Source organism: Haliotis cracherodii, unplaced genomic scaffold, assembly GCF_022045235.1.
Source record: "Haliotis cracherodii isolate W230 unplaced genomic scaffold, xgHalCrac1.p SCAF_2, whole genome shotgun sequence".
NCBI lineage: Eukaryota > Metazoa > Mollusca > Gastropoda > Lepetellida > Haliotidae > Haliotis > Haliotis cracherodii.
The window spans coordinates 32,514,028-32,540,780 of NW_027266275.1; the positions used below are offsets into that span (position 1 = coordinate 32,514,028).

The 26,753-nt window shown below is 38.8% G+C and overlaps 2 protein-coding genes across 8 annotated transcripts in view; one reads left to right on the plus strand and one right to left on the minus strand.

Moving 5' to 3' along the window:
• LOC139467999 (palmitoyltransferase ZDHHC4-like) overlaps positions 1-21,660 on the minus strand; it is a 43,243-nt gene extending 21,583 nt beyond the window's left edge. The window contains exon 1 of the mRNA XM_071249638.1: positions 21,573-21,660. The gene's annotated coding sequence lies outside the window, so the exon portion shown is untranslated. The remainder of the gene's footprint in view (positions 1-21,572) is intronic.
• LOC139467997 (delphilin-like) overlaps positions 1-26,753 on the plus strand; it is a 64,564-nt gene that overhangs the window by 8,194 nt on the left and 29,617 nt on the right. For all 7 annotated transcript variants that reach the window (XM_071249630.1, XM_071249634.1, XM_071249635.1 and 4 more), the window contains exons 4-11: positions 12,205-12,359; positions 13,247-13,375; positions 16,205-16,360; positions 17,369-17,460; positions 20,163-20,281; positions 20,492-20,562; positions 24,073-24,221; positions 26,515-26,565. In XM_071249630.1, the coding sequence (XP_071105731.1) occupies positions 12,205-12,359; positions 13,247-13,375; positions 16,205-16,360; positions 17,369-17,460; positions 20,163-20,281; positions 20,492-20,562; positions 24,073-24,221; positions 26,515-26,565 (922 nt within the window). The remainder of the gene's footprint in view (positions 1-12,204; positions 12,360-13,246; positions 13,376-16,204; positions 16,361-17,368; positions 17,461-20,162; positions 20,282-20,491; positions 20,563-24,072; positions 24,222-26,514; positions 26,566-26,753) is intronic.

A 26,753-nucleotide genomic window follows, 5' to 3' on the forward strand; every position in this document is an offset into this window, starting at 1 on the left:
TGGGTGGGCCAGAGTGGTGATATCACCAGCTCACAGTCACGCCTGGATATGTATTGATGTGCATATGCTGCTATTGTATATTGAGTGTTTACTCATTGTCCTCCTGGCCGGCCCTGTGGGAGTCGGCGCTGCAACATGTGCTGCCTCACCTTGGGCGTTTCTTTATTACTCTCGACTTCGTCAGGCACGAACTGGACATTAAACAACAATACATTGAAACAGGGAAAAAACAGAAGTCTCGGATGTTCTCATTAATGTGACCTTAAAGTCTGAGCAGTTATATCTCTTTCCCCATCATTACATGGCTAAATATTGACTTTTTTTTATAAATAATAGAACACATTCATGTTTGATGGTGGCAAAAAAAGAAACAAACAAGAAATGGTTATTCGATGGTGATGTATTTGATACAGGTATCATAGTTGTGTTTTGGACCTTAAGTTTGAAGTGTTCCGGCAACTGTTTTCAGCCTTGTAACATTTTCATAACGTTTCTAAGTTTTTGGTCAAATTAAATTTTCTAGTGTATACTTTCTTTTGCCTGGCTGTATAGAACAACCTTTATTACTTTGTATGGAAAGACTGACAGCAAGAAGTAAATATTTTTTTACATTTTTATATTTTTATAACCAAAGAACCTGCGTGCAAGAACATGCAACTACAAAATCTCATTATGAGGTTGGGAGTAAATACTTAGGTGTCATCAGCTTTGCAAGAGGTCTTTAACAGAATGGGTTATCTCAGAATAACAAGCAGTGGTAAGGATAGCAGCTTCTTTATGTATACTTTTGAACGTTTCAAATCTAGATGTACAAAGCACTTTTTATATCAGCTTGATAAAGGTGCTTATACATGTATCTGCATTGAACAAAAGTGTGAGAAGAGAAACATTGCCTCCTCTCCAATACATGCGTACTTACTTCCATTCCAGAATTTTAATGACAGGCTGAGCTGTTTATCAATATTAATGTTTGCATGATAGGGTACACTCTTTTTATTGTCACTTCACAGACTCAACCAACCACATCCTAATGCCACAATCGGTGAATAAAATCAAATCCTTTTATTTAGTTTTATGTCCTTGACTTATGTATCTTTGATAGGTCAGAAATATTAAAACAATTGATTTTTTTAATAATAGAACCTCTTATAATTGGAACAAAGCCTTTTCAGAAGTAAAAAGACAGAGTTCAAGATAAGCCGCATATTTGCGTAAAATATGTATTTAATAAACTGAAATACCCAGACAAATCAAATACGCAACAAAAACTATAAATAAAACTAATGAGTATATTTACAACTTTTAGAAAAAAAGATTGCATATACAACATGTACAAAAACTGTTAGATAAAATGATTGTGTATCAGTCGATTGCAAAATTCACTTACCAACAGTTACATTCGGAAAAAAACTTCTCTGAAAAACAAACTTGAATACCGATAATTCCAATTAAAAAGCACATTGTGTCTAGTCAATATATCTTAAACAGTTGCTGATTGACGATAATCCCTTCTTACAATGCTAGGTTTTGCAACAACAAAAATGGCTTCCCGGAGAGGGATCCCCAAGCATATACGGCTATACTACTATTCACATAGTTTTAAATGATTCACAGGGATTGTTACAAAACAGGTTTTCAAGATAAACTACCCAAATGTCAAAAAACAGGTAGTAAAAAACAATTTAGTACCCTCTAAAATTGTGGATACCCAATCAAAATCAAACCACTGGATAAAATACCCAAATAACGAAAAACTTATCCATGACCATAACACGAGATGCGCAGTAAAGCAGTGCGAATGTAAAGGGAAGTAAGTGTGTGCTATATTGGATCACGTTGTTTTTAAGTATTAGGATTTTTAAGTTTTGGAGGGAAAATAGAAATAAAAACGAAACATGTGGCAGACCTTATGATGATGTGGGCATCGCCTGAGAACCAAGACTATAATATTTTTTTTTAAACCCATGTTTTCAATTAGTATTTTGACTGTTTACAGGAAACTTGTAAGAAATTGACTGTGTTATCATGACTGCAACTCAGAAAAAGAAGTAACTCCTCATCTTCAAACATCTTCTCCCATCATCAGAAACTATCCAGGCATGGCTGAATGTTAAAAACAGGATGCCAACAATAAATACTGTATTCGACGTAATAAGCGCCCAGGGCGCTCTCAAAATTAGAAATAGGGGGCTCTTATTAGAATATAATTTTGTTGAGAAAAAAGAGAGTTGAAAGATCGAAAATTTCGTGGTTTATGCTGACAGCCTGAAATGATACAGAAGAAAAGTCGTATTATACATGACAGATATATTTTCCAGAATTTAATTGCCCATAATTAAGGGTGCATATGACACACAAGTGCGTATTATACCCGAATAAATACGTCTTGTGTACATTGATCAATTGGAAGGGGTGCTAATTGGGATTGTTCACTTGCCAATATATTAACAAATATCGCCGTGGGCGCTTATTAGGACGGGGTGCTTATTACGTCGAATACGGTAAATAGAATTACTGGTTTACCATATGAGGACAACCAGTACATGCAAGGTCACATTGTACTGACACAAGCAATCATCATTGTACTGATACAAGTCATGATGTTGATGACCCATGAAGATCCGGGGTAGAATAGGTCTTCAGCAACCCATGCTTGCCGTAAAAGACAACTATGTTTGTCGTAAGAAGCGACTAACGGGATCGGGTGGTGAAGGTCTCTGACTTGGTTCATGCATGCGTGTCTCAATTGCGATGATTGATGCTCATGATGTCAGTCTGGTCCAGACTCAATTATTTTCAGACCGTCGTCATATAGCTGGAATATTGCTGAGTGCGGCGTTAAACAAACAAACAAACATGATATTGATTGCAGAAAATGAACACAATGACCACTGCAGGTACAGCCTTGCCAATTCCTCATCATTTGATAAATGACAATGGCATGATGATTTATTATGTATTATTTATTAGTGCAGTATGCAGTGTACATGTGTCACATGCTGTCTTGTTCCCGATGACCCATAGTAGCGTCACAATAGTGACAGATGTTTAATTAACTCTCCATCAGGATGGGGTATGACAATGATGAGTGGTGTCTTGATTCACTGTGATGCATGGTTAAATTTACACCAGCAGGGATCTACCTGGTTTATTTATTTTGGGTGTCCAGGTGCCTCAAAGTCTTCAATTGTGAGGGTCCAAGGTTAAAAAATGAAGATCCCAATCTAAAAAATGGGCATCTCAGATAAATGTCTAAAATTTATAACATTTCGATACACAAGTAACGTAAGATTGCACATTCTCCGAGGCTGTTGGTTAAAAATAGATGTGGAGTTCTTGAACCATTCAACTGTGTAATGTAATGAATGACCAAACTGCATACAAATTTTCTGTATCCCTGTGGATGCACTCCATATTTGCTGTACGTCCATTTTGAAGTTTATAAATAGGATGCAGGATTTAATGTCCAGTAAATCCCTCTACCTGACAATATGATAAATGGTACACTTTCTCATGACTCCATTCATGATTTAATTAAGTAATGATATTAAAAAATATTGTTAGTAGTAACCAGACCTGATACGTACTTGGTCTGGCTTTTTTTAAGAGCCTGTCAGGACACATGCTAAATCTGATTGATGATGCTATTGGACCATACCTTATTTACCAGTACTGTCAGTTAAACTCAAATTACCATGAATTTTGAAATTACTCCATTTTTAAATTGGTCAATAAGAGGTATCAATTCCGATTTGACAACCACATTACCGCAGAAGCTATAAGGCCACACTTTAATGCTGCTTAATGGATCCATCGACTACAGTTTGTTACAATAAAAAAGAAAAAAATCAGAATTTGCTCACTTTTTTTAGCCCATCGATAAGCTGATAGCATATTGCACAGAAATATTTTCTAAACACGGAACCACGGAAGTTGACTTATATTAAACATGAGAATCAAAATAAAGGTTTTTGTTTTCCTGAAATTGATAGGATGCATTGGTGCTCAACAGTGTCTCGCTGATCATGTTGATTCTCCCGGTTTGCACAGCTAAAAGCAACAGCTGTGTTGCAGTCCGCCCCCACATTAAACCATTATTATTCCTTCATACCAGCCAACCTGTAGTGAAGCAGAAAACTAAAAAAATTGAATTGCATTTTTTATTTGTTTTCCCGACCTACGGACAGGTATTTTCCTGTACAAATATCTGTAAAAAGTAAAAAAGAAGTGTCACCTAATATTGATAGAAAAATACTTCTAAGTCATTATCGATAGTCTTTTTTAAACTGTATTCGATGTATAAAACACCCTGCTCCAATATGTGCAATCACACCAACTTAGACACGGTGAGTGAGTAGACCAATCAGTAAGTAATCTTTATAAGCGCCCCTTATTAAGACCATATTTCTTGTGTATAATACACATATTTTACCAAAAAAAGTGTATCATTGCTAAGTTACTATTATTTAAAGAGTTTTAGTTTCATCAACATTTAAACATTTATACCTAATACGGGACTCGCAAAACCACATGTACCCCGATTGATTCTTCTTCAACAAATCTATCCTACCGACATGTTTTAATATGACATTGTAAAAGAATTAAAACAAATTCAAAATTGATAGAAAACAGCTGTTCGATTGAGCGGAGGTTAGTTTGTGCTATGTCGCGTGACTTTCATTGACTCAGAATAAGCATGTGTCTCTTTTTGAGTGGAAGCGGGGTATAAGGGATTTAATAGGCTTTTTAGAAATCCACGTGCAGCCTGTCTTGTTCTTGGCGGGGTATATGGAATTTATTCAACCGCTGAGAAATTTATTTCCCTCCAAGACGGATACATGGTATTTTGTGACGATAACTTGGACAAATTAGATCTCACCATTCTGACATAAAGGTATTATAAAGCATGTTTAGCTCCAAAATTGATGACAGTAAGCTAGCCATGCTGCACTGAAAATTTCAGACAAAAACATCACATGATAAGAAATGATAAGGCGTGGCAGATGACATCATTTGGCCACACCCTCATTGCATTTTGAACACCCACTGCAATTCTTTCTTGTTCAGTTTCTGAATGCCTTTGGTGCTTAGTACATCTGATGGTGAAGAACATTTTATTGATTTTTAAAGTACATTCATTTTTCCAATGATGATGCAGTTTTATGACTTGGAATAATTTTCAAACTAGTCATGAGCAGAAACTGTGGTAAATGAAATTTATCTGTTCAAGTTTGCTCATTTTTTTGTTCAGCAAAGAAAATATAATTATCTAACATGTTTAAAAATCTCAGCCTGATGAAGAGGCAACTGTGAGAGTATCGCCTTGCCCTATCATAGTTGGAGGAATGTGTTGTGTTTGATATTCTGATCAGTGGCAGACATTTAGACTACCTCAGCTCACATTCTTTTCATTACAATTGAAATGAGCAGCAGGTGGTCTCCATTTTCTCATATTACAACACATACCTCATTTTAAAACTCCTTTCAACTAGAACCATTACACAACAAATAGATATTACAGTTGGTTTAACTGCAATTTATACTTGATGAAAAAAATATATTTGGGATATTCTCTCAATCATGAAATTGTGTTTATTCTAAAACAGGCGTTGTTATAGTGAGGTGTGTGCATCACGTCTTTAGGGCCATTATGTAGATTTATTGATTTTGCACATATTTTATTGGTTTAGCTCAAACTGCACACAAAGGAATATGACAAGGATATATAGATATTCATCCACCTATTCGAACTGACTTGTGGGCTGGAAGACTTGGACATATATATCGTGTGAGGGACTTGGCAGTGTGGGGGCAAGTTGTTGATGACATACAACTGTCTTCATTGTCAGAATGACCTTCCGTCGGGCCAACTGTCTGTTGGGAAGTTCTCATTTCCTGCCAGTCCTGAGTTTCTGTCCTACTCCCCCAAAAATAATTAAAATGTTTTTATTTCAACCCATTACCTGTCTGAACATAAAATTTATCATCTCCTTCAGAAAAGAAACCTAAATTTCTTAAAAAACATTCTTTTTTTGCAGGATTTTCGAAGATGCATAAAGTTTTTCTCCTTCTGTTAAATAGTTGCTAGCTCCAGTACACTAATCATTGCACTACAAACATATCACAATGGTGATGCCATAATGTTGGACAATGTATGTAATTAACCAGCTGTCATCTTTTCATTTATTATTAGCTCACATGACCTGAAAGGCTATGTCAGCTTATATCATCACAAGTTGTCTGGTTCCCAAAAGTGCGTTCAAGGCATCAAAATTGGAATTTCAAAATGGCTGCCAGGAAGCCATCTTTGATTAAAAATGAGAAAGAATTTTAAAAACCTTCTTCCCAAAAACTTAAAGGGCCAACGGCCTGAAACTTGGTGGGTGTACCTAGTGTAGTATCCACTTTGATCAAGACATCTTGATCAAAGATCAAATATAACTGTCAGTGGCCATATTGGTAAATTTAAAACATCAATGGTCATCTGTTGTGTACATTTTCTCCACAGATATCAGTTGACTAATGAAGCTGAAACTTCACATGCTTGTTCCAACCAAAGATGATACTACATACTTTTCAATAACAGGCTTGAATCCAATGGCCGCCAAGGTAGCCGTATTGAAATACATATTAATAGCCATATTTCAGTCACTTTTTTTCAAAATATCATGAAATTTGGTACAGGCATAGTCTATAGTGGGGCTCAATATGTTTGTTCATATTTTTGCTATAGTTTGAATTTTGGCCTCAATTTGACCTTTGCACTTCGACCACATTGAAAACTGAAACTTATTATGTTCTTTACTAAGCCATATCTTTCAAAATGGGGATTAAGGAATAGGTTCTGTTTTAGAGATATTTCGAATTTTATCCTTTATCATGTTCCCGAGGGAAGGGAGTTAACTGACTGTAAAAGTCCAGTTTCCACCATCACCAAACAAGGCCGGAATTTCTGGGTTCGATTGTAGTGCCACCAGTGGCTATTACGAATTATGTCCCTTCAATGTCCATCCTATTGACCAATCAGATTCCACCTCTGATATCACTTGCATTTGCTTCAAACCAAATGATGGCGGCCAGTTAATATGATCTGATCGAGAATCAACATCTATATTGTAATAAAACGGGTCTTACTTCACAAAGTACATCAAATCACATGAGCACCATGATTAAAATATGAAAATATTTGGTAAAATAACAGTTGACTCTAAGTTGAAGTTACATCATCTTCCCGAGGCAAGAGAGTTAACTGACTTTAAAAGTCCAGTTTCCACCCTTCCCGAACTAGGCTGGAATTACTGGGCTCGATCGTAGCGCCACCAGTGGCTGTTACCAGTTATGTCCCTTCTACGCCTCTCCTGTGGACCAATCAGATCCCACCTCTCCTATCATTGCGTTTGCTTCACACAAAATGGTGGCGCCCGGTCAGGACGATCTGATCGATAATCAAGATCTATCTTGTGATAAAACGGGTCTTACATCGCGAAATGCATCAAATCACGTGAGCACCTTGATTAAAAACATGAAAAGATTTGGAAAATATCTGATGACAACAAGTTGGTGGTGCACATGCTTTGCAAATCCTGCAATTGACTGACATCTGCATGACAGTTTACGAAGCGGATTTCGATTTCGGTTTCGACTATGCATAAACTCGTTAGTCCAGTCAAAAAGTAACTCCATAATACCAGCCTAGTTCGGCAAGGGTGGAAATTGGACTTTTATAGTCAGTTAACTCTCTTGCCTCGGGAAGATGAAGTTACACATGCTTTGCAAATCCTGCAATCAACCGAAATGTGCAGGGAATTATGTTGATTTCATTACAGGATTTTGATTTGACTATGCTTAGAAGTGTTAGTCCAGCTAAAATATAACTCATAATTCCATCCTTGTTCAGCAAGGGTGAAAACTGGACTTTTGCAGTCAGTTATCTCCCTTGCCTCAGGATATGGTCATTTATTTGATCTCTGCACTTTGACCATGTTCCTAAATTCTCCCAAACTGCATTTATTTGTACTGAAACCATTTCCTCAGAAAACACTTGACCAATGAAGCTAATGCTCCACACACTTGTTCCCACCAATGATGACGTCTAACTTTGTTCAAGAGGTTTGAATCTGATTTCTGCTTCTGCTCAAAATGTACTGTAATGATCTTAACTTCTCTCAAAATGCTGTTTTGGCTCTGTAAATATATTCTTTGAAATTGCCAGAATGAGGGAGCTGAACTTTGCCTGTATGGTTCACCATTTGATGACATCATGTTTAGTTCGAATCATTAGGATTTTACAGTCTGGGTTTTTTCACCTTAGAAGGTTGAAACAACGTTCTACAACAGTACTTCATTCATGCGGATTTGGAAACTTCATAGAGATTCAGTTACTTGCTTCATGTTTGTTAATACTTTTGTCCTCAGTGTTAATGAAGAAAATGTTTGAATATTTGTTGACATTTTAAGCTGTTGACTTCATATCCAGGTGAGCTACAGTGAGGTGGCACTTTTTTCTAAACTTTACTGTCCCCTGATCAGTTTCTGCTGAATTTGAGTATGGAGATGGGAAACACACAATACTATATAGATGGCCTTGTACCAACCTAATTCTCATCCTTTCTATACAACTTTTCCAATCTCACAAGCATACTTTGGCTGCGCACACCAGGGTTAGAAATTATTTTATTTTTACTCATCCGAAAAAATTATTTGCTACAGAGATACCATCTACAGAATGGTAAAATTGTTATTCCACATTCGTAGCGGACTTATGTTAATTTCGAACCCTGCCATTAAAGTAAATATTTGAGGTATGAATCAATATTTTTTACTTAGTGGGCGACTGTGATCAATACTTGTATCAGGAAGTTAAATATCACGATCCACCGATGCATCAGTATATCGTCCCAACACATGTCGCCAGCCTGTAGACATCAAGTTGGTCACTGTGGTCAACCTGCGGCCATGTTCATGGCTGGGACCCCCCAAAAGGATCCCTGAGTTTCACATGGACACACAGTTAGGGTAAATGTTCAGCAAGTAGGAATATGAAAAGCGCCACCTATGAGCAAGACAAAGGTGGTATGTTGATGACAATCATCATCATCATCATCATCATCATCATCATCATCATCAACATCATCAACATCAAAACTATTATAGTATTTTACACCACTTGCAGCAATATTCAATGTGCATCACAGTTGGGGAATAAAAAATATTGTACTCTTTGGTGTGGTTTTTTTCCTATGAGAGGAATCAAACCTGGGTCTTCAGAGTGACGAGCCAGTGTTTTCACCACTGAGCTACCCTACGACTCTGAAAATTCTATGTTTATAAGTTTTAATTCACTCTTAAGATGCTAAAACATGTACAATTCTTTGATGTTTTAACTTACAGTTCTTCCTTTTAGACCTGGAAGGGAAAACAGATGTCAAATCTTGCATCGAGATTTATTATTCATAATATACCTAGAAAAGTTGTATGCTATTCACATCCATGGAGAAGAAAGAACTCGCACAGACATGCTCTATGATTGAAACGTTAACTTCCACAGGACAACACTTTAAATTATCACAGCTACTTCAAGCCATTGCTTCCTCAAGTAGACATGAGATAGCAGTCCCCAGCATAAGGATTAAAGAGGAAAGCTAGCATTATTGATTGCCTTGTGTTGTTCTTGCCCATAGGAACTGCCCGTATTTATTAGACACCCTTTAAACTTTAATGAAGCATTCCTCAGAGCTAATTAAATCTGACATCGGTTTCTCCCAGCTCCATTGATTGTTGATGGTTTGAAGAACCAGATGGCTGACATTGAGTGCCACCATTTTAAGAGGAAAGCCTTTTAGTGGATGGAATATTTCTACATGTTCTAGCTCTCTTGTCTGATAAAATAATTGTTTGGAATTATTTGGATAAGCATGGTTTCAATCATGCTATGCAACAGTTTATAATATTATATAATATTATAGTGCAGAAAATGATTGTTTCGGACCCATTTAGCGTGTATCTCATGCTCAAATGATGAAGATATAAGCACCTACAATTTTAATATTCATATGGAGATATGGTTGTAAGACAGCATTTGAAATATGGATTTTTTTCATGATGGTTGTGTTTCAAGTAATCATTTCTTGCAATAAAAACATGAAACACAAACATATTTGTTGGGTTTTTTTAAAACTTCAAAATAATCCTGAAGGGCAGGGGTTCCATTAAAACAATTGTTAAATTTACGGAAGATGTTCCATTATGTCCTTATAACAATTGTTGCATGTATTATTAAATTTACGGAAGATGTTATGTTATGTCCTTAAAACAATTGTTGCATGCATTATTTTATTTACGGAAGATGTTCCATTATGTCCTTAAAACAATTGTTGCAGGTATTATTATATTCACGTAAGATGTTCATTTTGATAATTGAGTGAGTGAGTGAGTTGGGTTTTACGCCGCTTTTAACAGTATTCCAGTTATATCGTGGCGTGTCAGCTTAATGTGGGTGGAAAGCCCGAAGTGATGCAGGTCTCAGACGTTTACCACTTTGGTGAAACCCATGAGCACGGGTATGGTGCTGACAAACCTAGAAACATAATCGGGGCGAACCGGGATTCGAACCCACAATCATAGGTTTCTGGCGTGCCCAAGGGACGCAACTCTGCACAGCAAATCGCGGCGCCTTAGAGGACTGGGCCACCTGTGCCCCCTTCATTTTGATAAACATTCGGTTACAAAAATACACAATAATATACCTTCAAAGAATTTTGATGTAATAATCAGATATGTTGTATCTGAAACTATTGTTTTATCCGAAATATATTCCAATATCGAGTTATTTTAGTTGCAGATTTTTCATAATAAATTATGTACTTAAAATAAAAATAACCATAAGTGTAGCACTTTGAAACAACTGATCGCTAATGTGGGATATTTTTACGTATGGAACAATTTGATCAGTGACTATTGAGGCCTCCTGCGTTCTTGTTACAGTAAATGAATATATAAATGCAAATATTGGAATTACAACGAATGAAAATCTCGGGTAATATGTATAATATCAGGCAGTTACCTTGTTCGAGGAATGTAGCCATCAGTGTCCATCAATTGAGACACCTGTATACTGAGATTGCACAACAAACTGAGTGCCCACCGCACTCTTCCTGTTGTTGTGTTACAGATGAAGCTAGTCCCCCTTTAACTGCCCACCACACTCTACCTGTTGTTGTGTTACAGATGAAGCTAGTCCCCCTTTAACTGCCCACCACACTCTACCTGTTGTTGTGTTACAGAAGCTAGTCCCCCTTTAACTGCCCACCACGCTCTACCTGTTGTTGTGTTACAGAAGCTAGTCCCCCTTTAACTGCCCACTACACTCTACCTGTTGTTGTGTTACAGATGAAGCTAGTCCCTCTTTAACTGCCCACCACACTCAACCTGTTGTTGTGTTACAGAAGCTAGTCCCCCTTTAACTGCCCACCACACTCTACCTGTTGTTGTGTTACAGAAGCTAGTCCCCCTTTAACTGCCCACCACGCTCTACCTGTTGTTGTGTTACAGAAGCTAGTCCCCCTTTAACTGCCCACCACACTCTACCTGTTGTTGTGTTACAGAAGCTAGACCCCCTTTAACTGCCCACCACACTCTACCTGTTGTTGTGTTACAGATGAAGCTAGTCCCCCTTTAACTGCCCACCACACTCTACCTGTTGTTGTGTTATGGAGGAAGCTAGTCCCCCTTTAACTGTCGACCACACTCTACCTGTTGTTGTGTTACAGAAGCTAGTCCCCCTTTAACTGCCCACCACGCTCTACCTGTTGTTGTGTTACAGAAGCTAGTCCCCCTTTAACTGCCCACCACGCTCTACCTGTTGTTGTGTTACAGAAGCTAGTCCCCCTTTAACTGCCCACCACACTCTACCTGTTGTTGTGTTACAGAAGCTAGACCCCCTTTAACTGCCCACCACACTCTACCTGTTGTTGTGTTACAGATGAAGCTAGTCCCCCTTTAACTGCCCACCACACTCTACCTGTTGTTGTGTTACAGATGAAGCTAGTCCCCCTTTAACTGCCCACTACACTCTACGTGTTGTTGTGTTACAGATGAAGCTAGTCCCCCTTTAACTGCCCACTACACTCTACGTGTTGTTGTGTTACAGATGAAGCTAGTCCCCCTTTAACTGCCCACCGCACTTTACCTGTTGTTGTGTTACAGATGAACCTCATCCTTGGTGATGACTATGAGAAGAAGATGGCCGTCGTGGGGATACTGAAGCAGTATGCCGAGGATCGGGATGTGGATGTGTTTTGTGAGGCACTGGGTGTCATTCTTAAAACTCCACATCAAAGGCGGGTACTCAGACAAATCAGGTAAAAACTTGTTTGATATATGTCTACTTTTTGTCAGATTTTGACAAAATCCAATTTTTTCGATTTTCTTTTTGAAAAATTCACTTTTATTAATAATCAAAACTCTGAGAAAACCCAAAGTGGCAGATAGAGCTTCTATGTGTTCAGTCGACCATCTGCCTATCAGCACTATCACATGTAAAGCTGCATAAACACACACATCATGCAAGCTGCCTACAACTGCCATGCCTAATTGTGACACAACTTTTTATTTGTTTCACATCTAAAATTTTATGGCCATAATTAAAAATGTCTCTTGTTTCGGGCAAAGTGACGTAGTTGGATTGGTAGGGAGGTTAGGATTTTTCACCCAGCCCATGATTACATATAGACAGACACTCATGCAGACTGCTGTGTCTTCTTGCACATATATGTGCAGTGGTATGTAAAAATATTAGGGCTGGCTATCGATATCGATCATAGAGATCGATAATTGCTAACTGAATATCGATCAATTATCAATAAATATCGGAGAACAAACTTTAAGCCAATATGCAAGAAAGCCTTAAACATGTTAAAGGAAATCAACCGATTTCATACCACTGGTGAGCAGTGACACATTTATGCACAGATTACTTTGTGGACTTTTGAGATGCAACACTTGCCTTTCTACTTAAACAAAATAATTATTGACAATGACAAGTCTGTTTCGTAAATCTAAACTTTATTTCATCACAATAGTTTATGTGAGTATTTATCGACGACAATAGTTTCATATCAATAATCATTAATATTTCTTCCCATCGACAATAATTCCTTTTTAGCCAGTCCTAAAATATATATATATATATATGTGAGCTGACAAAAACATTTCAGTCTGGGCTATTATATTTTTTCTTGTCTTCCAGACCTTTTGTGCCCCCATATCACCGCCCCCGATTTGAAGAACTGATGAAGATGAAAAACCCATCTCACATGCCCAGTGATCAGTCCAGCAATGTGTCCGGAGGCCTGTCCCACAAGATCGGATACAGAAGGTAGAAGGACGCACTTTTTTTGTTACCTGTTTTTCACATTTTCACAAACCAAGCAGTTTGTTGATAAAAAAAATAACATAAATATTAATCTGTTTAACTCAAGATGTTTTTTTTATGTTATTTGACATTATGTTGTTTGTATTGGTTGGCATTGTGGGAAAAACTTATTGCTAACAACTGTTTTTATTTCTGCTGGGTTTTTTTCTGCAGGATGTTTGACATAATTAGAGTAACATGTGTATGTCTTAACATATGTCAGAGAAGGCTTTGTGCCAATCATAACCATATTTACCATATTATACAACACACTCTAATAAGCACCTTGACCAACTTCTTGACCAATCAATAATCTTTATGACCGCCTGGTACTGAACCCCCAAATATTTTCTTGTACATATTCAGCTGTAGAAACTAACATTTTTAGTCAACTAGTCCTTATAATGATAACATATAGCAAAGCCCTTAAAAAGGGCAAATTTCTTCTAGTCCTTATGACACCTTAAGCATTGGGCAGTTTGGCAAGGACTTCAGGACTTAGTGCCAATTTCTAACGCTCATGTTACAGATCTTTTTACAATAAACACAGCGGTGTAGAAAGTGTATGTAACTGCCTAGTAATTATTATCAAAAGCGTTTTAGTTTCATGGTTACTAAGTTTGAACTCAATCTTCTTCTCCACTCTCGATCTCTGAAAACAAATTTAACTTGTGTATGCTTTTGATATGTGCCCTCCTTTGTCTATTTTCTTAGCACCCATGACACTTATTATGGCGAATACGGTAGGGACCAGAGACAAGAAACAGCATTTGATCAATTATTTTTTAAAAACTTAACAATTACTTTTTGTTTGATTTTGGTTGTTTTCAATTTTCTAATACATCAAAGAGAAACAGCAAATAAAAATTCAAGCTTTTGTAAATTTAAATTCTAAAAAGATGTTTTTGTCTACTGTCAATGGAATCTGTAAACCACAAAATTTCAGAAGTGTCCCCAAAGCATTTTGCAATGATGAGATAAGAAAAAATATAAGCAATGTTGAGAATTTCATGAAATGCAGCTCCAGCTGGTTTGGTTCAAGAATGCTTTGAAGTATTTATAGTGGTAGTCAGTGAATAGGAACAGAATAAGCAGTCTGGCAGAAGTTACCGACTAAAGGATGTGCTTCACATTTCAATCACCAGGGTTTGTTCTGCACCAGATGGTTTTGTGCAGAACAGCAACAAAACACCACATGATTTACTGGCTCTAAAATTTCTTTAAGCAGGTAACGTTAATTGGAACTCAGAATGAAATAAATTTTCCAAACAATTTATCCTTGATGATAATGAGTGAGGCTGTGGAACATTTTTCTAATGCAAATAATTTACAAATACTTCCATTGTACACGTAAAAGATGAAGGAAAAATAATTGGGAATTTGAAGTGATCTTTTACAATAGATAAATTATTCCATGTGACATTGGCTTTTGGAGATAGATTTCCATTCTCAAGTGACAATCCTTAATTCTAAGCTTTAAGTGTAATGTAAAACTGTTTTCCATGCTGTGTCATCAGAATGTTGTTCTCTAAAAGCAAATAACAGACTTTATTCATCTTCCCGAGGCAAGGGAGTTAACTGACCTATTGACCAATCAGATTCCACCTGTCTTATCACTTGCATTTGCTTCAAGCAACATGGCTGCTCCCAGTCAAGACAATCTGACAATAATCAAGATCTACATTCTAATAAATGGGTCTTACCTCGCGAAGTGCATGGCAGTTTACGAACCAGATGTCAGTTTCGTTACTTGATTTTGATTGGACAATGGATAGACTCGTTAGTCCAGCCAAAATATAACTCCATAACCCTGCCTAGTTCGGCAAGGGTGGAAACTGGACTTTTATAGTGAGTTAATTCCCTTGTCTCAGGAAGATGACTTTGTTAAGTCCATCGGCTGTTTTAAGCAGACTGTTTACAATGAGGAGGACATTCAAGAGGGACTATGCTAAACATTCTAAAGTCATTTCCATTCTCGCTTTTGACGTCATGATTAATAAGTATCATAATTATCATAATTATTCATGAAATTTGACGCAAACCAAAAACTAATGCTGAGATCCAGACAGGATAACGAGTACTATTTTTTTTTTTAACATCTTTTGGTATGACGCAGGGATGGAAGCACCAACCCTTCATAACCTGGGAGATGCTCCACCTACTGGACCACGGAGGTGGTCGCTTTGGTACACAAAAGTTAGGAGAAAAACAAACTGTTGTGAACTTAACAATTTGAATCAAACTTACTGTGGCTGCAATCAGACCTTGAGTTCTTATTATGTCCTTATCTGCTGTAACCCACAATGCACCAGTCTGACACTATATTTCTTACTGTTGGACTATTTCAAGAATAACCCACTCCACAAATCATCAGCAGACTTAATTTGCCTAAATGATTTATTTTTTTCCCTGCAAATGTCAAATTAAGAAAAATGCTAATGTATCAACATAAAGGAACTTGTCATGAAGTGAAAGAAACTGATGTTAGATATATACAACTTGCTCAGCTGTGGTAATAATTGGCAGCCATGTTTCTTTTTCTGCAGCCAGACAAGCTACCATTCTTTTCACAGACTTCTCCAAGAACAATGATGCTAGGTTCATCCAGTGTTATTTGTCAATATGACAAACTGTCTTCTCAACTATGAAATCCTATCTATTGTATACAGCATTACAGCTAGGTACCAGACAATTAATTCATCAGGGATTATTTTGATTTTTTGTCTTTCTCAAAAGATTTGATCTATATTTCCATGTAATGGGATACTCATACGATATTTATATCCTCTATAGAGTGATCCAGGTCATACGAGATGATGGCAGTTTTGGCTTCATCATCAAGGGAAGTAACCCTGCCTACATTGAGAACCTGGATGAAGGTGGTCCAGCCGACAAAGCAGGTCTTCAGCCACGAGACTTCATCATGAGACTCAATGGCATCGATGTCAGGTGTGCTTTACTTTATACGCTGCTTGTTCAAAACAACAACTTTGATGAAAAACAATTAACATAAATCTTTTGCACTTAGAACTAAGAACAGGAAAAATGGCCTGTTTGATATGTTGTCCAATTACAATGTTAAAGTGATGCATTATATAGAAAAGTAATTACAGACAATGTTTGTAATTCCTTCTTAAAGTCATCATTTAGGCACTTTAAAGTTCTCATGGTGTGATTTAATTAGTCATCAGGCAAACTTACATCTAAGTGATTTGCTTATTTTTCTTAAGGTAAAAGTTGATTTAGTGCATTATAAAGAAAATGAATTTGGAGGTGGAGATTATGAGTTTGACTGACTTAAAAAAAACAGGAATTAGAAAAAATATGTTTATTGACCTTTGACAAACATTTTGGTCGCGCTTTTTACATTTAGGTGAAATGAAAAAAACATGAGAATTATCACTGTTATTTGTAAGAAGTAAAAAATGGTGAATAAAAAATCGTTATTCTAACCAAAAAGCAATGGATCATCTTTCTGTATCTTTTCGTAACTGTATTTTATGGTGTGAGTAACAGGTTTGTTTTTCATTCATTAGTGTCCCTTGGCAACACCAGAAACCTATGATTGTGGGTTCGAATCCCGGTTCGCCCTGATTATGTTTCTAGGTTTGTCAGCACCATACCCGTGCTCGTGGGTTTCACCGAAGTGGTAAACGTCTGAGACCTGCATCACTTCAGGCTTTCCTCCCACATTAAGCTGACACGCCACAATATAACTGGAATACTGTTAAAAGCGGCGTTAAACCAAACTCACTCACTCGCTCATTCATTAGTAGCCGTACTACTGGAGGTTGAAAATGTATTTTGTTTTTCGACCACCTATATTGATATTAGTAAACTTACTAACAAAAAATAAAGGCTTAAACAACTTTTATTACCGATATTGTCGTCATATTAAAGTAATTACATACGACATTTCCTTGTTGTATCTAAAGTGACGCTACCATTGCCTTGCAGGCGTGCTGACCACAATCGCCTTGTGCAGCTGTTGAAGGACAGCGGGACGGCGCCAACCTTGGAGGTGCTGCGCTGTGTCGGGGGACTCAACTGTGAGTAGCAGACGTCACATGACCAGAAACACTCACTTTTAATACTGTTAACAGAATCATTTTATATTAGATTAAGATATTTTGCTCTGAAAAAGATTGCTCTCTGAAATGGAGTTGATCTGATGTGATCACTTTTTAATTCTATAATAGATGTAATTACCACAAATACCATAAATATTGGCCCTGGAACCATTCAACGTGTTCAACTCTCTTTATAAAAAAGACTCTGATGTGCTTTTTGAATTTGATGCCAATTAAACTTGATTCAGCAAATATCAGTCCTACCAGCGATATTAGGATGACATGTATAATTGTATGAAGTTAATCACAATACACCATTTTCTGCCAGTATATACGAGAGGTCTCAAGGCACATTTTCATTCATTAACTGAAATCCACCCGTATCAACCGTATTGAGCATCCTGCTCCAATTAGCGCTCCCTGACCGACTCCCTGATCGAGTCTAGACCAATTTGTAATTGTTCTTTATAAGTGCCTCCTACTAAGCCCAAACATTTACAGGGGCGGTCGGGTAGCCTAGTGGTTAAAGCGTCGCTCGTCACGCCGAAGACCCGGGTTCGATTCCCGACATGGATACAATGTGTGAAGCCCATTTCTTGTGTCCCCCGCTGTGATATTGCTGGAATATTGCTAAAAGCGGCGTAAAACCATACTCACTCACTCACTCACCCCAAACATTTACAAAACATATTTTCTTGTGTATATTGCAGATTTGTTTACAATAAACAGCAGTGTAGAATGAGTGAGTCAGTATGGTTTTATGCCGCTTTTAGCAATATTCCAGCAATATCACAACGGGGACACCAGAAATGGTACCCATGTGGGGAATCGAACCCAGGTCTTCAGCGTGACAAGCGAACGCTTTAACCACTAGGCTACCCCACTGCCCCTATTAGTGTAGAAGGTCTGTATTATTGCCAAGTAGCTATTATCAAAACTGTTTTAGTTTCATCGAATTAATTTTGTTCACTACCCTAATTAAACATGGTTGGAAGGGTGGAAAATGGATGTTTATAGTCAGTTAACTCCCTTGCCTCGAGAAGACAAACAAGGTTTGACTTTACAGAAGAAACAACTGATGTAGTGTTGATGATGCTCCGTGGTTTACTCATCACAGTCGCTCTGTGTTCAAGCTGCACATACAATGTGTAGAACTGCCATGTTTATGTTTATCAATCTTGATGTTTTGCCTGCTTACCCCTTGTTCCTCACAGAGCATGTCAACTTTCATCACAAACAATACCTTACTTCACACTGCCAAGAGCAAGCAGTGGTGACAGAGTAGAGTAATGGGAGAGTGAGGGAGTGAGTAGGGTTTTACGCTGCTTTTAGCAATATTCCAGCAATATCATGGCAGGGGACACCAGAAATGGGCTTCACACATTTGTACCCATGTCGGGAATCGAACCTGGGTCTTCGGCGTAACGAGCAAACGCTTTAACCACTAGGCTACCTGACCTCCCCCGAGAGTAATGGGAGAATGTCTGTACATAAATCTACTTTAGGAAGCATGTGGTTAGGGATTAAATCTCCTAAAATTGAATTATGGACATTTCTTTTTACATCTGAAGTCCTTTTCAAAATTTTGGTTGTTGTTATATTATTATGATAATATCAATAATGATGATGATGATGATGATGATGATGATGATGATGATAATGCAAAAATATTTAAATTAAGACATGTGTTTTCTATTTAGTTCTAACAGCATATGTTTACAGTAATTTAATTTCTTATTAAATTAAATTTATTTTTGCACCTGAAGTCCCAATCAAAGTTATTCATGATTAATGGTATTAATAAGATACAAAAAATTAGCGAAAGGTACTTGAATCTGTTACAATGCAACTGTCCATAATCATTCTGGTGTTAGGAAATACAGATGATATCAGATGTTACTTGTTGGTGGATAAATAGGTCATTTTCCCCCCATTTTTCTGGAACGGCATCAACATGCTTCCTGGAATGCTGCACAGGTTCAGTGGGATCAGCTGGCACCGACTGTTTCCAAACGTGCAGCACTGAATTACGGTTTACTGGGTGAGATCGGGATAAGATGCAAATAGCAGCAGGATTCCCATCATGGCCTCATACCCTTTGAGGAACATTTACCACACTCCTTGAACAATACACATAGCTCTCCTGGTATACATTGGATTCATATGTTACACTTTAGACTGTTATCAATCCTTGTGTCATTTGCTATATAAATATTTGTCAGTTCTTAGAAATGGGCTGTTTTGCCCATACCCAAACTTCACTTTCACATTGGAAGTTTAGTTGAGATTTTGTTTATTGAAAACCTGTTTTTTCAGTCTTAATAAAAATGTGCCCCAAAATCCACACCCTAAGCGTGCTCAGAGTGCTACATTATTACCCTGGTCAATAGATCAGTGTGATCTCGATTTTAATTCTCAGCACCATTGGAAGTATACAACCCAAGCCGTCTGTGAGGCACTAGAATGTTAACATTACCATCTCACCCTAACCGGTACCCATTCACTGCTGGATGTGGAGGCACGTTTCGCACAGGACATGCATGAAGATGTTTAGATGTGTTCTTTAGAAGCAAAGTGTGGAAGTATAATTTTGATTCATGACCGAACTAGAATTAATAGTATTAATTGTAGTAGTTGGTGATTTTTATTTTTTGAGTTGTCACCTCTTCTTTCTTTTGAAGCACCAACCATCAGTCTGAGTTCACTATCCACGGATTCATCTGAATCAAGCCACGCCTCCACAGAGTGGCTGACCAATCAGAAGTTTGTTGATAAAGAGGGTCGCACATTCAAGCACAGGGTAGGTTGGAAACTATAAGAATTTAATTCAAATTCAGTCTTACTTTTTATTCATTTATTTTAATCTTATAAGTTTGAAAAATATCAAAGTATTAGAAGTATGTTCAAGTTCTTTGTGTTTATGTTGATTATTTGTAAAATTGATTATAATAATATCAATATTGATTATTAATAAAGTTATTGTATAATGTGCTGTATTTTTTCCTTTAAGGTTGATTTTCTGTTGACATCGAAGGAGAGATCTCACCTGAAGAGATCCATGCAGACCTATGAAGTGACGCGGTGAGTGACAGGGATTTAGTGCAGGTGTGAGTGACAGGGATTTACTGCAGGTGGCTGTTATGGGAATTTAGTACAGGTGTGTGAGGGATTGAGATTTACTGCAAGTGTTGGTGTGGGTGACAGGGATGTACTGCAGGTGTTGGTGTGGGTGACAGGGATGTACTGCAGGTGTGGGTGACAGGGATTTAATGTGGATGTGAGGGATGGGTTTACTGCAGGTGTGGGTGACAGGGATTTACTGCAGGTGTGGGTGACAGGGATTTACTGCAGGTGTGGGTGACAGGGATGTACTGCAGGTGTGGGTGACAGGGATTTAATGTGGATGTGAGGGATGGGTTTACTGCAGGTATGGGTGTCAGGGATTTACTGTAGGTGTGGGTGACAGGGATTTACTGCAGGTGTGGGTGACAGGAATTTACTGCAGATGTGGGTGACAGGAATTTACTGTAGGTGTGGGTGACAGGAATTTACTGCTGGTGTGGGTGTTACAGGAATTTAGTACAGGTGTGTGAGTGATTGAGATTTAGGGCAGATGTGGGTGTCAGCGACAGGGATTTACTGCAGGTTAAAGGGTATGTCAAAGTATCCTTAGAGCCTCCTACCACCGTAGCACACCCTGCTATCAACACTAACATAACATCCACAGCTGAAATTATTATTGAAACACTTCATGTTAAGACAATTTACATATTCATTTCACCATATCTATCAACACCCATATTTCCTGTCCATACACACGTCATGAGATAAATCCTCAGTTTGCCGTATCCATCGCCAACCATTCACATAATAGTCGTGATCCTGATGATCACCATGTGCAGTGCTGTCTAGTTTCTGTCATCAGCAATGGGTTTATTGTTCTACATGAACAGAGACAGTACAACTATGAAATTCACTTATAAACCCAGTTTTCTGACCTGACTAAGTTGTGAATGTAGAGTTATACACTGCTGCATGTTCACAACCATCTGTCAGTGTTGACACCCAGGAGATACAACACTCTCACTTACCATGTGATAGGGTCCACACGTGTCACTGAGGGAGGTGAAGCACAAACAGTAGTCCCGAGGTCCTGTGCTCCTTCGCGCTGAGTTCACCTGTAGCCCGCACTGACTCCTGCCAAATGTTTCCCCATTGACTGTAAACTGCCTTCCACTACTGCCTCCCGTACACTGCCTGGTGAACCCTTCTCACTGCCTGGCACTCGTGTTGGACTTGCAGCTGTAGATGTACACCTAATTTCTGACATGATTTAGTGTTTCCACCTCTTTGCTGCACTGCGAAGCTCAGCGTGTCTGCCTTGTTTTGAAATGTATGTAGATCTAAGGAGCGTGTCTGCCTTGTTTTGAAATGTATGTAGATCTAAGGAGTGTGTCTGCCTTGTTTTGAAATGTATGTAGATCTAGGGAGCATGGCTGCCTTGTTTTGAAATGTGTGTAGATCTAGGGAGAATGACTGCCTTGTTTTGAAATGTGTGTAGATCTAGGGAGCGTGTCTGCCTTGTTTTGAAATGTATGTAGATCTAGGGAGCGTGTCTGCCTTGTTTTGAAATGTATGTAGATCTAGGGAGCATGTCTGCCTTGTTTTGAAATGTGTGTAGATGTAGGGAGCATGGCTGCCTTGTTTTGAAATGTATGTAGATCTAGGGAGCATGGCTGCCTTGTTTTGAAATGTATGTAGATGTAGGGAGCATGGCTGCCTTGTTTTGAAATGTATGTAGATCTAGGGAGCATGGCTGCCTTGTTTTGAAATGTATGTAGATCTAAGGAGCGTGTCTGCCTTGTTTTGAAATGTATGTAGATCTAGGGAGCGTGTCTGCCTTGTTTTGAAATGTATGTAGATCTAGGGAGCGTGTCTGCCTTGTTTTGAAATGTATGTAGATCTAGGGAGTGTGTCTGCCTTGTTTTGAAATGTATGTAGATCTAGGGAGCGTGTCTGCCTTGTTTTGAAATGTATGTAGATCTAAGGAGCGTGTCTGCCTTGTTTTGAAATGTATGTAGATCTAGGGAGCGTGTCTGCCTTGTTTTGAAATGTATGTAGATCTAGGGAGCGTGTCTGCCTTGTTTTGAAATGTATGTAGATCTAGGGAGCGTGTCTGGCTTGTTTTGAAATGTATGTAGATCTAGGGAGCATGGCTGCCTTGTTTTGAAATGTATGTAGATCTAGGGAGCATGGCTGCCTTGTTTTGAAATGTATGTAGATCTAGGGAGCGTGTCTGCCTTGTTTTGAAATGTATGTAGATCTAGGGAGCGTGTGTGCCTTGTTTTGAAATGTGTGTAGATCTAGGGAGCGTGTCTGCTTGTTTTTAAATGTGTGTAGATCTAGGGAGTGTGTCTGCCTTGTTTTGAAATGTGTGTAGATCTAGGGAGCGTGTCTGCCAACCACTCAACCACTTACCTTACTAAATAAAAAACACTTAACCAACCACTTACTTAACAACTCACTCAGCCAACCACTACCTTACTCAATCAACCACTCACTTAACAACTCACTCAACCACTTACTCACTCAACCAACCACTTAACCAACCACTTACTTACTCAATCAACCACTCACTTAACAAGTCACTCAACCAACCACTCAACCATTAACTCAACCAACCACTCACATAACAACTCATTCACTCAGCCAACCACTCAACCAACCACTCACTTAAGAACTCACTCAACCACTTACCCACTCAACCAACCACTTAACAAACTGCTTACTCACTTAACGACTCACTCAAGCAACCACTCCACCGACCACTCAACCAACCACTCACTTGACCACTCACATACACCTGTCCATTGTACACATTGTCCTACATGGCAGGCTAGTAAAGGCTCTTCAGAGAGTGTTGTGAGCTTAAAGTATTGATCAATCTGGATCCACATAAATTCAAACAAAAACCTTCATTCCCTGTTGTGTCTGTGCTGGAGATGAAACTGAATGATAAACAACAGATTTCATTTATTAGTTTGTATTACATGGTATGACAAAGCAGTGGGTTTGCTCTTTGGTGGAAGAATCCTAGGTTTATGGGTTGATGGGTTTCACATTGTAATCTGTTTCTCTGTATTGGTGATATAAGAAATCTGACCATAACTATTTGTATAGTTGTTGGTTGGTTTGTTGTTTAACGCCGCACTCAGCAATATTCAACTATATGACGGCGGTCTGTAAATAATCGAGTTTGGACCATAAAATCAAGTGATTAATATCATGAGCATCGATCCACGCAATTGGGATCGATGACATGTATCAACCAAGTCAGCAAGCCTGACCACCCGATCCCGTGAGTCGCCTTTTAGTTTTGTTTTGGTGAATGATGAATTTGTACTGTTAAAAATATAATAGTATTTATTCACATCTTTTAACTAAAACAGATTGTATGTTGTGTATGGTATGTTCCTCTCAAGCCTGCCTATTTTTTGTATGGTTTCAGATAGTGCCGAGTTGCAGTATCATTGCAATTGAGTAAGGGATTCTTTTTCATATATTTTATGTTTTGTGCCTTTTTTTCCTCAGAGATGTGGTGGAACTTGAAACAAGTCTGTCTGAAATCCTGGACACACCATCAAAGAGAACATTGTGGATGTTTGTGATCGCCCGTCTGCCTCCGCAGCATCAGGAGTTCTGTATTCACCGAATTAGTCTGCCCCAACATGTACTGCTGGGTGAGTTTACCCTACCCAACCAATACCCACTGTTGTGAGTGATCAATGTACCCTGCCCAACCAATACCCACTGCTGTGTGAGATCCATCTACCCTGCCCAACCAATACCCACTGCTATGTGAGCTCCATGTACTCTGCCCAACCAATACCCACTGCTGTGTGAGATCCATCTACCCTGCCCAACCAATACCCACTGCTATGTTAGATCCATGTACTCTGCCCAACCAATACCCACTGCTGTGTGAGATCCATGTACTCTGCCCAACCAATACCCACTGCTGTGTGAGATCCATGTACTCTGCCCAACCAATACCCACTGCTGTGTGAGATCCATCTATCCTGCCCAACCAATACCCACTGCTATGTTAGATCCATGTACTCTGCCCAACCAATACCCACTGCTGTGTGAGATCCATGTACTCTGCCCAACCAATACCCACTACTGTGTGAGATCCATGTACTCTGTCCAACCAATACCCACTGCTATGTGAGATCCATGTACTCTGCCCAACCAATACCCACTGCTGTGTGAGATCCATGTACTCTGCCCAACCAATACCCACTGCTGTGTGAGATCCATCTATCCTGCCCAACCAATACCCACTGCTATGTTAGATCCATGTACTCTGCCCAACCAATACCCACTGCTGTGTGAGATCCATGTACTCTGCCCAACCAATACCCACTGCTGTGTGAGATCCATGTACTCTGTCCAACCAATACCCACTGCTGTGTGAGATCCATGTACTCTGCCCAACCAATACCCACTGCTATGTGAGATCCATGTACTCTGCCCAACCAATACCAACTGCTGTGTGAGATCCATGTACCCTGCCCAACCAATACCCACTGCTATGTTAGATCCATGGATCCATGCTTGCCGTAAAAGGTGACTATGCTTGTCGTAAAAGGCGACTAACGGGATCAGGTGGTCAGGCTCGCTGACTTGGTTGATGCATGTCATCGATCCCAAATGCGTGGGATCGATGCTCATGATATTAATCACTGGATTGTCTGGTCCAGACTCGATTATTTACAGACCGCCGTCATATAGCTGTAATATTGCTGAGTGCGGCGTTGAACAACAAACCAACCAACCAACCAACGTAACACATACACACCCAGCTCCATGAGCTTCATCCACACTTCCACATCTTCACTACTCCCAGTCTCCCTTCCATTAGGGTTCTGTATCCACAATTTAAATATATGCACAAAAGGAATTTCTAACACACATGCTAGTTAACCCAAAACAGTCAAGAAACATTTGAGAAGCGGTAATTTTCTCTGCTCCACGTGCCAACTGCCAGCCTGCATGAGATAGCCCAGGAGAAGCCCTCTGTGTACATGGACGTGTTAAGTGGTTCAGACAAAGTAGCAGCTAGAGAATTAAGCAAATGTGTGGAATGAAGACGGTATCCTGATAGTGTTATGTGCACCTCCATGAGCAATACACCATGTCTTTACCATATTCACTAACAATTAGGGAATGAACGACTTGGGAGGTACCCCACTGGTGAGGCAGAGGGGCATCCTCAGCTTCTCCATCAGGGAGCGGCACTGGCACCTTCACAATTACTTCCCCTTTTTCACATCCTTAGAAAACAAACATTTCATGACTTCCAGAATAAACATCTTCTTGAAAAGTGTCTGACTGGAAGATCGTTTGACTTGAAAAGTGTCTATCTTCATGAAGAGTGTCTGACTGGAAGAGTCTCTGACTTATAGAGGGTCTGACTTGAAGAGGGTCTGATTTATAGAGGGTCTGACTTCAGGAGAGTCTGATTTGAAGAGGGTCTGACTTGAAGAGAGCCTGATTTATAGAGGGTCTGACTTATAGTGGGGTTCTGACTTTAGGAGAGTTTGATTTGAAGAGGGTCTGACTTGAAGAGAGTCTGATTTATAGGGGGTCTGACTTGAAGAGAGTCTGATTTATAGGGGGTCTGACTTGAAGAGGGTCTGATTTATAGAGGGTCTGATTTGAGGATAATCTGACTTATAGAGTGTCTGACTTATAGAGGGTCTGATTTATAGAGGGTCTGACTTGAGGATAATCTGACTTATAGAGGGTCTGACTTATAGAGGGTCTGACTTGAGGAGAGTCTTACTTTTAGAGGGGTTGTTACTTATAGAGGGGCTCTGACTTATAGAGAGTCTGACTTAAAGATGATTGTACTTGAACAGTGTGTTACTAGGATAGCGTCTCACTTGACGAGCGTCTGATTGTCTGATGATTCTCATTTTCAGAAATGACCATTGCATGAAGTCACTGTGTTGGAACTTTATGTTTCAGAGGTTTTGAGAACACAGCAGAAAATAAATGGCCATGGGCAAATGACAGCAAGTAAGAAGAAAACTTATTTATACATTTCTTACATGAAAAACAATTTCTTAACTTCATAAACAAGAGAAACGGAACAAAAAAATCAAATTTACTTGCCTCTCAGTCAAATAATAGGAATCAGCTGCAGTAAGGAATGAGTCAGCAGTCCCGAGAGAGGCATGTTTGATATACAGTAAAACCCTGGTAGT